Here is a 13,979-nt window from a genome sequence, read left to right as displayed (position 1 = left end):
AAATTTCATAAGTTCCTATTTAAACAGCTATATACCGCTATATTTACCTATATTTCACTGTAAATAAACATTTCACAGAGGAATATGCTATTATATAGCTCTATATGCCTGTATATAGCTCAATATAGCTGTATATAGGTATATATAGATGTCTGTATATGGAATCCCTGAAACCCCACACACATAACAAATTATTTCCATGTTAACAGAAACTCTCTAAGTATCATTTTTCCCAAGATATTTCTATTTTACTAAAATCCAATATGGCCGCCGGCAGCCATTTTGTTAGGAGACCGGAAATAGTACCGACGCTTTGCATTCGTCAATACCTTTCAAACAAAAAAAAATCATGAAATTCGGTCAAAATTTACTCGAGATATTGTCAAAATACACCACGTTCACTGTACTTCCGAGTAGCCAGATAAGAGCTCACTCCAAGAGACCTAGCTCACGCTCCGGAGAACATAATTTCATAAAAAAAAAATTCCCTGATTGGTACGGTCAATACCTATCTAATAAAGCTAAAACAGACGAAATATGTTCAAATGTGGCCGACCTACAAGCAAAAACTGCTTGCCGCCCTGTGCCTGTTCCACACCAAGGGGTCTAACTCACGAGTCGGTCATCCGATTTCCATAAACTTTTTTTTGTCGATCGGTATTGTAAATACCTTTTATTTGACGTATCACTTACAAGTTTAACGTTTAAATGTCCGGAGATATCTTCGAAAAACCGTAAAGCACTTATTGGGCCACAGCTCGGGAGGGGTCGATCCAAAATCACTCATCTTCGAACTTAGCCTGTCTTTTGACATTACCAAACGGGAAAAAAAAGAATTTTCAAAATCGGATGCGTTTTACTCAAGTTATCGTGCAGACAGACAGACGGACAGACGGACATTTTTTTTTCGCGGATTTGGCATCTCTAGACAACCACAATAGGTTTCCCCTTACTCAGGGAGTCCAATTCGACGTGTTACAAACGTATGCGTAAACCTATAAGACCCCAGTACTTCGTACGGGTCTAAAAAGCATAGCAGTGCTATTTTCAAAGTCTTACCGAACATATCTTGCGAGTTTCAATTAATTTTCTGATAGCTCGTGTACAAAACAGAGTATAATCTCCATTGTTAAGCTATTGAAATCGAATGGTAAATGATTTATGGTCAAGTAACCTGTTACAGACCGCTGTCATCTGTTATCGACAACGACATCAATAAACGACAAGCTCTATGAGGTCTTACATAGCAAAAATTTTGTTCGAAACAAATGAAGTAATAGATTTCTGAAGTCAATCTCTGAAAATGTTTTGGCAAGTGCGCGCGTGTGTTAGACAGCAAGTAGGAGAATGACAAACTTTTGCTTCCGTTCCGTGCATAGAAGTTATATCCCCAACGATTACTCACTTGGAAATCAAAAATCTCGCATTTGTTAAATGCTAGATGTGGCCTATTTCCAAGTCAGCAAATTTTTCTGCCTCAAAGCACTAATGTCCCAATTTCGTCGTACCACTTTTCAAAGAGGACGTAATTTATAAATTGTAGGGGTTATACAAAGTCAAATAGAAGTGGAAGATTCATGCGAGAACTATAGAACGGTACAGGTAAGTAGGTAAGGACATTCGAGCAGCAATATAACTATTTTGTTGTAAAGACAATCAAGTTGCTATCAATTTCAGTAGTAGAGAGTATGAAACTAAAAAGGATTTTTTTTACTCCGACCTTGGCGTAATCCTCAGGCATACTCTATATACGTAGGCCTCAGTCCCCAGAACTAAAAACCAGTCTCAAAACTTCATCACAACCGCTTCAATCTGTCTACAAAATACACACTTTTGAGGTCGGTTTTGAGATCTAGGGATTAAGGCCTATCTTAGCATAAACACTTACGTCTTTTCGAAAGTGCAAACCGACCTTCGTACTGCCCATTGTCCATTTGCGAAATCCTTCAAACAGACTGAACTTAACATAGTTGGCATTTAGAGTCGTAAATTTGCTCAGTTTTGATCTGAACCACTATACCACCCTTACAGACGGCTGTCATCTGTTATCGACAACGACATCAATAATAAACGACAAGCTCTATGAGGACTTATATAGCAAAAATTTTGTTCGAAGCAAATGAAGTAATAGATTTCTGAAATCAATCTCTGAAAATCTTCGATCAAATGAAGTAATAGATCAATAGTAAAACTGTTAATAGGCTTGCCGTCTGTGACAGGTTAAAGCCTAATCAGACATCCGGTTTATAAATCAACAGCCGCACTATCTTTTGAACCTATTGTTGTCGATAATTTGATGTGCTTTGTAGCGAGTCAGTTATTTATGCAAGTCGGATTGTGTAGCTCGTTTAATTTGCTACGACAAACAATCTGCAGCGGTTGGAAATGGAAGAATTTCAGTGAAATTGTTGCTCGTTTTTCAAGGTTTGGAAAATCGTGGAAAAAGTGAGAGTAAACAACAGTCCTTGCCCTTTAGTCTTCTTCCTTTAAATTTGAGTTGCCAACTATTTTACGAATGAAGAATCTCTGATCTTAATCCTAATGACTATTTAAACATTAATGACATTGTTCCATATACATAATGAAAGACCCGCCGAACCAACTCTACTCAACTTTAAACTTGACATTCAAAAAATCATACAAATAAACCGTTTATAGAAGTTTCGGTCTGTACATTTTCTTACGAAATCACTTGGGCAATAATGACTCATCGATAGCATCGCTTTACACATAGAAACAATGAAAAGATTCTTCTCAGATATTGATCATTAGGGAAGACTGCCTAATGCAGTTACGGATCTTCCGGTTGTTTTGCTTGGTAATACAAATATCGTTCCATAATTACTAATGCAGTTGAGTTACCAACGAAAAAAATGTCAATCACAGAATCATTATACCTAGCATTGCAGACACCTAACATTCTAATCACTTACCTCAACTGGTTGTTATTTTGCCTTTGTAATGACTGAGTGGGAAATCCATACCCTTCGATCCACTACACATAAACAAAATCGATTCTTCGCATGTGATGGCACAGAAACACGAGAATCTCTTTCCAAAATTTTAATCTTCAATTTTCTTATTCATCTTGTACAACAGATGTCTTTTCGGACACATAGAGACCGTCCAAGAATTTACGGATATCCTTGTTCTTGACTGTCGTTGACTGTTGAATAAGGGCTGCTGATCCCGATACGGCTTCAATGTCGTTGCCTTCGATGATCAGTTCGTCCTTTTGCTTGGTCGAGTTGACAACGGTCACACCAGGTGCCATCACTACTCGCCGAATGTATTTCTCGCCCAAGAAATTACGGATTTCGATGACGGTGTTACTCTCGGAGGTGACACAATTGATGGGGAAATGGGCATATACAGCACGCATTTTGTACAAAAATCCTTTTGTGACTCCTGTAAACCGAAAACAACAGAGTTGAGTCAATTCGTTCATGCGACAGATTATCCATGTCAAAACGTACCCCGAATCATGTTTTCAATGTGTGAGCACACTGTGCGAACGGCAGCCAACTGTTTCTTTTTGCCGAACCATTTTTCAACCTTCAAAGTCTTCTTGTTGACCATGTGAATGTCGACGGCTAAATGTTTGAAGTTTCGCTTGAGAACTCCACGGGGCCCTTTTATTGTCACGACTCGCGACTTTACTGTAGCCTCGATGCCTTTTGGAATCTTAACGCATTGGTTTGAGTTAATGGTCTTCATGGTTCCACTGTAAATAGAAAACCGAATTGTAGGTTAAAAAGTTTTACTAGCAATTCAGGTGAAACATAAACACGGGTGCAACATAACCTTTAAACAATAACAAATTGAAACGAAAACAAAATTAACTCTCTACTGGATGATTTGCTCTTTAATTTAACATAGAAACCAATTCAGTCCGCTAGAAATTGAGTGAGAACAGTCTCAATAAACAAACGAAAAACCTAACAAGAAACCGAGACCGAACGCTTTAGCATAACGAAGAGAAGATCTGTCAAAAAACTGGACTGAATCAAAAAGTTAATTTTTTGCTTTTAAAACAGTGAAAACTGCTAAACGACGACATGCGGCTAACTTTTAACAAATCATTGAACAATTTGGAATTTTATTTAATTAAAATTGTTGCACCTTTTCACCGATGATTTGAAATAAATATTTGTTAATAAAATACGTACAACTTACACGTTATTGGTACCGAACCGGAAAGAGTTATTCTAGGGAATGGCTGTCAAACTGTCAAATTTTTAGTAAGCAGTGTTGCCGAAATTAAATTGGTATGGTATCGGCGGTATCAAGGTATTTGAAAATAAATCTGTATGAATGGAAAATATGGAAAGAGTCGAGTTTGTAAAAATTATTGACGGTGAAGTGTTTTTAAGGAAAATTTAATTTGAACAAAGAGCTTGCGGGAACTCAGATGTATGCACAAAAGAATCCTTCATTTGACACTTCCTGAATGTTCTTGAAAATATTCACAAGGTGCCTTGACAAATGCAAGGTCATGAAATTTAGATTGTGATTTGCTTCAGATGGTTCAATCCTACAAACAAAACTGACTATACATGTTTATACTGGTGGAATAATACTGGAATATATGTACACGCATTGTAGTGGTAAAATCGAATGAAGCCAGAGGAGTTTGGTTTGTATGAGAATCAGCTGAAACAAACTCTTATCGAAATTTCCCTGACGTCCACTGTAACTGAAAAGTACGTTGGTTCGGCACCGTGTTGCTGTAGCATTTATTCATCTATATTAACACGTTGATTAGAGTGTGAGAAACAGGTGCAGCGCTATACATCAGAACTACTCTAATCAACGTGTTCGTATAGATTGTGGATTTGAGCACTATTTCACAGGACTCTCAATGATTGACGCTGTCGGCAATTCGGTCATTTCTTTCACTTCACCGTTCGGTGAATATTTTCATGGATGGACAGTGTGATCGAAAATTTAATTTTTTAACAAATGATTTTGATTTTTAAATTTCGTATCTCAAAAGACCGACTCGAAGGCAGTGCCATCGCTGATTTTTGTAGTGGTGACGATAACAATTTACATAATCTATAATGAAATGAAGGCGGCGTCGGGCACCCAATTTATTTTTTTTTTAATCTAAAAAACTACAGGTCCTTTTTTAAGCCTTCTGTACCATTTAAACACCATCCCAAGTTTTTTTTTATAACATGACTATTGACTATAGTCCCCATAAATAGACGGTTTAAGAATAGAAATAGTTTAAGAATTCCGAAGAATTCCGATACAGCTGTAGTCAGTGAAATCTCAGCATGAATTCGCTTCAGCTGATCCACACAAACAATCAAAACAAAACTGTTTGTAGTTTTTTATATACGGTTTTACCACTACCACACGTGCGTGCAGGCAAAGAATGTATACACAATGTATGGTCTAATGTCAATGAAAATCATTGAGAGGTGAGTTTGTTTATATAAAATCGCTATTTTCTCCGACTTGTATGGATAGACCATACCTGGTTTGTACATTCATAGATGATGGAATTTGTTTATGTACTGTCCGCTTGACAAGCGGATCGCCACGGTTCAGCAGTGGGTTTCGAACATTTGTTTTTTACACGTTGGCATACGTGCTCTTGTCAGATTCAAGATTGTTTTTACGAAGGTTACGCTGATTATACTTTGTGAAAAAGGCCAATACCTTGCAAATATGTCATATCCTGGACAGAATTTGACACTGCAATATCTGCAACATGAAAAAACTAAATGTTCGAAACCCACTGAAACCCCGTACTTCCATCTACCTAATACACATACTATGTGAGCCAATCTTAATCTATGGGTTGTGATGAAAGTTCATGGTTTGACCGTCGAAACTGATCGCCAGCGCCAATGTCAACATTTTCTTTTTGAGTTTTCACTTCAATAATCTATTGAAATTGAGATATAGACTCAATAAACCAATCTATTCAACGTATACTACATGCCTGAAACATAAATAGTTTCACAAATTGTGTATTTACTGAGCGTCATAGACCTGAAACGTCATTCTTCTTCTTATTAAAATGGCGAAAATCACAACGCTTCAACCGTACAGTTTTGTTTGTATGTGTGGATCAGCTGAAAAACAGCTGAAGCAAATTCATACAGAAATTACACTGTCTCTGACTGTATGTATTACAAAAGCTTAAAGTATTCTCTGGTTTAAATAGCTAATCATTAGGAGATTCTCTAGCAATGGCGGTGAATAAAATTGATACACACGACGAAACATGGCAACATTCGAGGCATCACTGTCACCACTGCAGTTATTCGCATCTGGTCACACATTTTTTCTTTGTGTTGTCATCGTTGTCATAAAATATTTTTGTGTGTTTATTGGTTTTCCCTATTAATTATTAGAAACAATATTACTGAAATGGATGAAAATACTCAACCCGAAGCGAATAGTGATGAATTAATCATGCAGCAACAGCGTCAAATTGAAAAGGAGGTACTTGTTCACCAGATTTATATTCATTTGCGGCTCTATGTTTGTTTGTTTTTCCAACTTGTCGCAATATGAGACACCGCATCTAACCGATCCATACTTTTCCGATGGCAGATGTTTTTTAGTTGATTGCATCCAATTTATTCTCTGCAATTTCTATGCCGGTTTCATGCGGAATACTCTTTTTTCTCGTTAGATCAGCGAAACAACGCCACTGGTCAGTGATCTGCAAACCATTTCTACGCTTAACAGTGAATATAACGACGATGCCGTATATTGTTCCAAAGTAAAAGATCTGGCAGAGAAATACAGTTCTTTACGTAAGACTCGACCGGATGGTAATTGCTTCTTTCGTGCTTTTGCCTATGGCTATCTAGAGTATTTGGTGAAAAACAAAGAAGATTATGAAAAGTTTCGCGATCTGGTACTGAAGGCTAAGGATAAACTGGTGAAACAAGGATTTCCTGAACTGACGTTAGAAGACTTCCATGACACTTTCATGGAAGTTATCGATCGGGTTGCACCATCGGAAAACAACGAAGAAAATCTTGAAGAATTACATAAACTGTTCAACGAGCAAGGATATTCAGATTATATTGTAGTTTTTTTGGTTGGTCACACATGAATGACGACCCCCCAGGACTCTATTTTCAATTCAATTTTTTTTTTCTATTTTCCCCAAATTCAGCGACTGATGACCTCCGGCCAACTGCAAGAGGAAGCCGATTTCTTTTTCAATTTCATCGAAGGTGAAATTACGATGACTGAATTTTGCCACCAAGAAGTGGAACCAATGTACAAGGAGTCTGATCATATTCATATTATTGCCATTTGTAAAGCACTGAACGCAAACGTACGAGTCGAATATATGGATCGGGCCGATGGCGACAAGGTGATGGCCCACGATTTTCCGGAACGTAATAAGCCGAATGTGTTTCTATTGTATCGGCCGGGTCATTATGACATCCTCTATCCAAAGTAAAAAAAAAATTGAAAAAGAAATTTGTTTGCTAAACGGTTGGACTAAATTATAATCAAATAAATTTTTTGTTTTAAATTGCTTTTATCCAAAATCGTCACGTCATTTTCTTTGTTCCCCTCCGCAGTGTTTCCATTTCGTTCAATATCGCATAAAAGACTCAAAACTAAAATGTAGCCGTATTCTCTAGATTAGCATTCAACAAGGTATTAGTGCATCCAAACGGTAGAAAATGTGCATGAAATTTACCGGTAATTTTCACATTTTTTACCGATTGGCCTCGTCGAACGGAGTCAAAAACTACAAGTCCTTCGTACTTACACTGGAAGTGTTGCCATAATTGTCGAAACATTGTGTGATACAAGATAGCAAAAATAGGAAAAACTCCCTATGGTGGATTAAGTAACAGTAAACGAAAAGACACTTTCGGAATTTACAGAATTTACAGAAATTTAAATGGAGAAAAAAGCATAAAATGTAAGGCTGTTCATTTTATAAGCTGGAAAGTTTCAGAGATTGATAAATATACAAGTGAAAAGCTGGCGGGGCAGGGATGGTTCGTAAATACAGCAAGCAAGACGGTCTGTGAGGAAAGTTTTGTACTAATTCCACAGTTATCTAAGTTACATTTGACTTATATTCACCTCTTTCACACTCTGTACTGTCATCAAACGAAAAAGAGAGACACAAAGCGTCGTTACGACGTAAAGAAAATTTTATGAGGTCCAGGAAAAGACGAGTGGATGGCTACTTTCGAGATATTTCCCCAAAGCAAGTGTTAGCTGTGGTGTTTAGATTTTTTTTAAAGCGATCTCGAAATAACGTCTTCGTTAACTTTGTTTGTTAACTTTTCTTCAATCAGTCGTTTCGATGCTTCGTTAGAAAATCTGTCGATTTTATTGTAATCCATAGTGCCTCTCCAGAGAGTCTCCATCGGTCTGTTATTTGAAAGTAAAGTATTCGATGAGAAAAACCGTTCGTCGATAGTCTTTACAGTATTCCCTGTTTCGGGAAAAATATGATATCGTATCGAAAAATCTACCTCACCCTAATATTAAGATACTTCGAGTGTTCATTATTTGACGTAAAATCGTTAAAATTGCAATCATCTCGTAGATGAATTTCTAATCAAAACGAAACATCTGCATTATAAAATGAACGTTAGGTACTGTAATTTGAGAATAATAACAAGTTGTGCGTAGTAACACATACTCTATTAAATACCCGATTTATCAATAACAACTCGAAATGATTGTATAAGTAAAATGGTTGGATGGAATGTGAAAACAGTTCACCAATCGTCCATAACGATATACTACAACACTACTGTCTGACTTCTAGACATAGTTGTCTCGCAAACCAAAATTTTGGTTGTTACTAATGAAGTGAAAGATTTGTGTGAAGCGCTTCAACAGAAGAAGTAACAGACTTGATAATCACACAGTGATTTTTGCACGCTATTTGCGTTTCTAAGACATTAAACATTGTATATTGTCGTGAGATAGTGTTTATTACATACAATTATCACGAATTCGAATTTAATTTCTATCGCTGAAATCACTAAAACTACTTTGCTCAATTATCGATTAAACACAGTGATTTGAGATCAGTATTATACAATTTAGAACAACAAAATAGCAGAATATATTTTGTATGTAATTTAAGTGGAACAATCGTTATGAAGACGATTATATTTGCAGTCCTTCGAGTTTTATTTACGTTTGAATTTATACACCTTTACGACTCACGACGTAAAATTACTATTTGATAGCTATATTGGCGATGTGTTTTAGTGTGCTTTTGAAATGAATCAAACCTAGGAACGAAAGTAAAGAATTTCCAAAGGAAAACTGTACTGTACATGCAAGTTTGTTAGTATAATAGCGATATGGTCCACCGGATGAAAGTGTAAACAGTGTCACGTTGTTACATCATGTTCAGAGCAACGCCATCTGGATATTATTTCTCTGATCATATAGTGAAGATCTCAATAAAACGCAAAAATTATAGTGCAGTCAATTAGATTGGGGAAATTGTTCTCGTCACAACCGCAAAAATCAGCGATGACACTACCGTCGAGTCGGCCTTTTGAGATATGAAATTTAAAAATCAAAATCATTTTTTAGGAAGTTTAAATTTTCGATCACATTGTCCATGAAAATGTTGTTCATGTGAAGTGACAGAACACCGACTTGCCGACAGCGTCAATCATTGACGGTCTTGTGAAGTAGTGCTTAATCCACAATCTATACCGACGCAAATCTTGTGAATTTTACCACCTAACAAAAAGGTGAAATGATGTAGGTCAGAACTTGATCTATGACCAAGCACCCTAACATTGAGCAACAACGTTTTTTAATTGACCCTTCCAAAACGACGAGTTCCATCCACATCATAATTTTCGAATCTTGTATCTACTACTTTATTCGTATAAAATCTTTCCATCGCTGGTACTCATTTTCCGTCAATGCCTGCGGTAAAGCTCGTTTTCATGTTTTCATGACTCTTCGCGGGTAATAGTTATTTAGGTATCTGTTGTTGACGGTAGATTTTAGGTAATTTCGCTAGGTTGTAGCCCGAACAAAATGTGGCTCACTTTGTGAACCGTTTCGTACGTAAATAATTTTTTTTTCTTCTCTCATACGCAAAATAATAACGATCTCCTTTCCACTAGCGTCTATACTTTGGGTGTTATTTTGTAAACAAGCGAAAGTGCCTAAAATCAACCGTCAACAATAGATAAGTATTCAACTTTTCATGTTGGGGACCTAAATTACGAGAAAAATTCCGAAATTTATGCCCAAGACATGAAAAATATACAACGTGATGGTTTGAAGATTGTCATTTCAGTGTGGTTGCATCCCTCTAACTACAACTTCACTGGTCTCCTCAACCAGTCCAGTACTTAACCTACAATTATCTCATTTCTTGTGTCAAATTCAGATCTTATTTCCTTGTAGTCTACAAATACTATTCTATAACTAACTAACTACGCACATGTAAATTCCAAAGGCAACTTGACACTTTCACCATCTTAATAAAAGTAGTTTGTTTGCTAGATAGAGTATTGGCTCTACACGTCACTGTCAATTATAGCGCAACTTTTCCATGTACTATGCACCTTTTAATTTCAATTTAAACTTCTTTTTCAACTTGTCTGAAGTTCATGAGTAGACACACTTTACGACTAATTTTAAAAACAAAATTTTTAAACATCAACGCTCCACTCGACTATATTTTCATTTGAAAAACTGTTATCATTACCGATCAGCAAAATGTGATAGAGAATACACGAGAGTGAAATGTATACAAAACTTAATCCAGTGCTCAAATATGAGAGTTCTCTGTTATATTTTCGAAAAGCTTTCATTACTGAAATCCATTCAGTATTTCGTCGACTGCTGTGCTGGACGGTTGAATTTTTTTTTATTTTCTTTTCGTAAGAACATTTTTTGAAAGTGACTAAATTTAACTATCCGAATTAATTGCGATAATTTATTAATGCCTTTATCGGCGACGAATGTTTTGGTAAATATTTTTGTTTTGCCCACAAGTGGCTCGAGAGCGGGTGTACCACTTTACCATAAAAATTGTCGTAAAATACCATCGATGTTAGGCAATTGCCGAAGACAATGAAAAGTTACTATAACAGAAAATCGTTGTTGCCGAAAACTAACTATAACAGAAAATTAAAAAACGATTCGATGTTTTTGAACGACATTCAACAGGGCTGGTACAAAAATCAAAAATGTTCTAAGCAGCGACAATGAAAATTGTTCTAAGTTACCACCCCTGTTGTGCTCGAGAGGCGATGAGAAAAAGTATAAATAACAACGCGGTGTTGTGCACATGATGATACAATATATACCAATCGTGTTATACCATTTTGACGAAGATGTGAAGAGTAGAAACACAAAAAAAAATCGTTATTCAAGTGATCAAATTAATAATTGAGGGTTAATTTGATATTATTTAATTTTGTATCGTTAAATAATATCATTGAGGCGTCAAACAAACGATTTTATAGAGAAATATATATAGTTACACAAAGCGGTTGAATATCAACGCAATGAATATTCAGTGTTACACGAGTGTTTGAGCACAATTTGTTGTACTTCACACGCAGTTAATTTGTTTAAATAATTTTGTATAAAAGTGGATAAATTACCGAAAAAAGGTACTTATGTAAGCAAGAACACCGTACTTATATATGACGACAAAAAGTGATGTTCGAGACGTTGTTTGTTAGCCTTTGTTAGCCATGGATTAGTTTTGTATACACAGAACGCAATACTTAGCTGTTTAGGTGAGTTTCTGTTGTTGTTGTCGTTTTTTTGTTCTCTTAATTATAAATTTTTATCGTTCGTCTCAATTAAATTGTTAATGATATGAAAGTTGATTTTTTGTGGTTTGTATCTTGTAAACAATTTCGTCACAGAGGAAGACAAAAACAAACATGTTTTGCATTTTAAGACTTGTTTTTTTATTTAATAAAATGAACTTTCCCAAAAACATCTTACGCTATGCATTTGTATGCACTTCTGCATTGTTTCAATTTAACTTTTGCGGTGACAGAAAAAAAAACTATTCGTCAATCGAGTACTTAAATCTTTTAACAGAGAAACAGCTCACACACAATTCTTGAAGTATTTTTTATGAGATCTGGTTTTATTATTGACCTCTCCGAGAATTACCTACTTGAAATGGGCATAATTGCATTGCTGTTTAAAGTAGACCGAAACGTTACACTTTATAGCGATCCAGTTGCTTTTCTTCTTATGATCGACATTTCGAATCAACAATCTTTTGTATGTTCGTGTGTTAACGTTGAGCATTTGGATAAAAGAAATAATTTTAGCGGCAAAAGAAGAGGCTTATTAAGTCAACTTAACCGTTGACCTATTTGAAAAGTGTATCGCGACCATCACGACGCAATATAATCGTTATAATCTATTACTTCATTTGTTAAAATTATCTTCAAGTGTTGATGTAAAAGTTGATACATACACTTTATAAATGAGCGACCAATTCGCAGTCTTTGCCATTTTACCAGATCCGTTTCTAAAAGGTAAACAGAGCTCTCTTCACCACATATGAAAAACAAGTTCATGTTTTATGCCAAGTCTATAATTTATTGCATTAATAACAAAATTCTAAATGTCTATACTGGATATAGTGATGCAAGATGCACACAGATGAGAATAGCTTTACGATCTTCGTTTACGATGCAATGTATAGGAAATTCCGTAACTGTTATCAACAACGATAATAAAATAAGCTACGACTTAATCGGTCTGATCATAGCAAAATGTTTGTCAATAGGAGATTACTTCAAGCGGTTAATGCAACAATATATATTTGTTACTATATCCGCAAAAGTGGTTTTGGTTTCTAGGGTAGAACACCTTACTGAGCGCATATAAAAAATTCCAATTGAAAATGATTTCGGTCTGCTGTTTTTCAGAACAATCCCTGCAGAGGTTTTGGTGTTCTCCATGAAATTGAATCGATGTAAAATAAGTGCCTTGTGAGAAGACTGAAACGTTAATTTAATAGTACTAAGGAACATATATACACGAACTTTTTAAACGTTACAATGCATTTCAAGTATAGTGGTACTCTAAATAGAGTACTTAAACGGGACACAGAATCGAACAAATTTTACTCTATTTGGCAGCTGTCACTCGAAGCACTTTTGCTTGAAGTGCGTTGAACGAGAACAAAAGTAAAACAAACAAACAACACGGTGAGATTAGGCAGCACAAATGGAAAAATGTAATTCAAGAAAAACTTACTTCTGATCGAGACATAAAAATCTCCTGTCATGAGACTCTAGAAAAACCTTCTAAGATATCTTCACAATCTTTTGCATTATCAAAAAAATTATAGATACTTTGACCTTCGATAATTTTTTTTAATACTCGGAAGCACGGGGAAGTAAAGTGTAACTATATGGTCGCACCAGCTGCTACGACGCGTCGCCTAATTTTACTATCAAAATTTTCTGAAAACTGCATAAAAAGTCCAAGTTCTAAGAAATGGAAACACCATTTCAACAATTCGATTTTTCACACGCCAATTCACTGTTTTTAAGGTAAACGGAAATGTTTTTGCGAATATTCTGTGCGCTGATCGTGATATTATGCTAACCAATTCTATTGACTTTTTACAACGTCCTTAATATATTTCGTATCAAACGTATCAAACGAATAATAAAAAATGTTTTCTAGGTCAAATTATTGGCGGTTTTTTTCTCTCTGTTTTGTTTTGTTTGCTTTTGGTTATTTTTAATTTCTCAGAACTTCAGTTTGTATTTTGTATAATATGCGAAAAAAAAATATATGAGCGCGGATGCATGTGTAATTAACAGAGTCTTTATGTTCCCTCGTTAAAAAATCTATTTCTATTTATCAACCCGAATCTTCGGTAAGTCAAGGTCTGATTTTGTTATTTTTACCTGCATAATGTTTTGCTAATGTTTCCAGGTTAAAGATTACAAATTCATACTCTCATATGAGCAATATATTGTTGATCTGCTAAA

At 35.6% G+C, this 13,979-nt stretch overlaps 3 protein-coding genes across 6 annotated transcripts in view; 2 read left to right on the top strand and 1 right to left on the bottom strand.

Moving 5' to 3' along the window:
- Positions 1-3,048: 3,048 nt before the first annotated feature.
- Positions 3,049-4,309, bottom strand: LOC119066322 (60S ribosomal protein L9). Of its 2 annotated transcripts, none has more exons than XM_037168712.1 (3): positions 4,177-4,309; positions 3,477-3,724; positions 3,049-3,408 (listed from the first exon to the last, which is right to left on the bottom strand). In XM_037168712.1, the coding sequence occupies exons 2-3, from the start codon at positions 3,715-3,717 to the stop codon at positions 3,080-3,082; spliced, it is 570 nt and encodes a 189-aa protein (XP_037024607.1). In that variant the 5' UTR covers positions 3,718-3,724; positions 4,177-4,309; the 3' UTR covers positions 3,049-3,079. The 2 variants fall into 2 exon arrangements, with proteins under 2 accessions (XP_037024607.1, XP_037024606.1); XM_037168711.1 differs by having other exon boundaries at positions 4,170-4,289.
- Positions 4,310-6,278: 1,969 nt separating this feature from the next.
- Positions 6,279-7,528, top strand: LOC119066321 (ubiquitin thioesterase otubain-like). The gene is made up of 3 exons (XM_037168710.1): positions 6,279-6,462; positions 6,656-7,069; positions 7,148-7,528. The coding sequence occupies exons 1-3, from the start codon at positions 6,388-6,390 to the stop codon at positions 7,439-7,441; spliced, it is 783 nt and encodes a 260-aa protein (XP_037024605.1). The 5' UTR covers positions 6,279-6,387; the 3' UTR covers positions 7,442-7,528.
- Positions 7,529-10,820: 3,292 nt separating this feature from the next.
- Positions 10,821-13,979, top strand: part of LOC119066316 (retinal guanylyl cyclase 2-like) — a 28,131-nt gene continuing 24,972 nt past the window's right edge. For 2 of the 3 annotated variants that reach the window (XM_037168704.1, XM_037168703.1), the window contains exons 1-2: positions 10,821-11,006; positions 11,245-11,744. The gene's annotated coding sequence lies outside the window, so the exon portion shown is untranslated. The remainder of the gene's footprint in view (positions 11,007-11,244; positions 11,745-13,979) is intronic. The other variant, XM_037168705.1, reaches the window with a different exon arrangement.

Source organism: Bradysia coprophila, chromosome IV (genome assembly GCF_014529535.1).
Source record: "Bradysia coprophila strain Holo2 chromosome IV, BU_Bcop_v1, whole genome shotgun sequence".
Lineage (NCBI taxonomy): Eukaryota > Metazoa > Arthropoda > Insecta > Diptera > Sciaridae > Bradysia > Bradysia coprophila.
The sequence above is the reverse complement of the archived record's forward strand: the minus strand, read 5'-3'. Positions and strand labels throughout refer to the sequence as shown.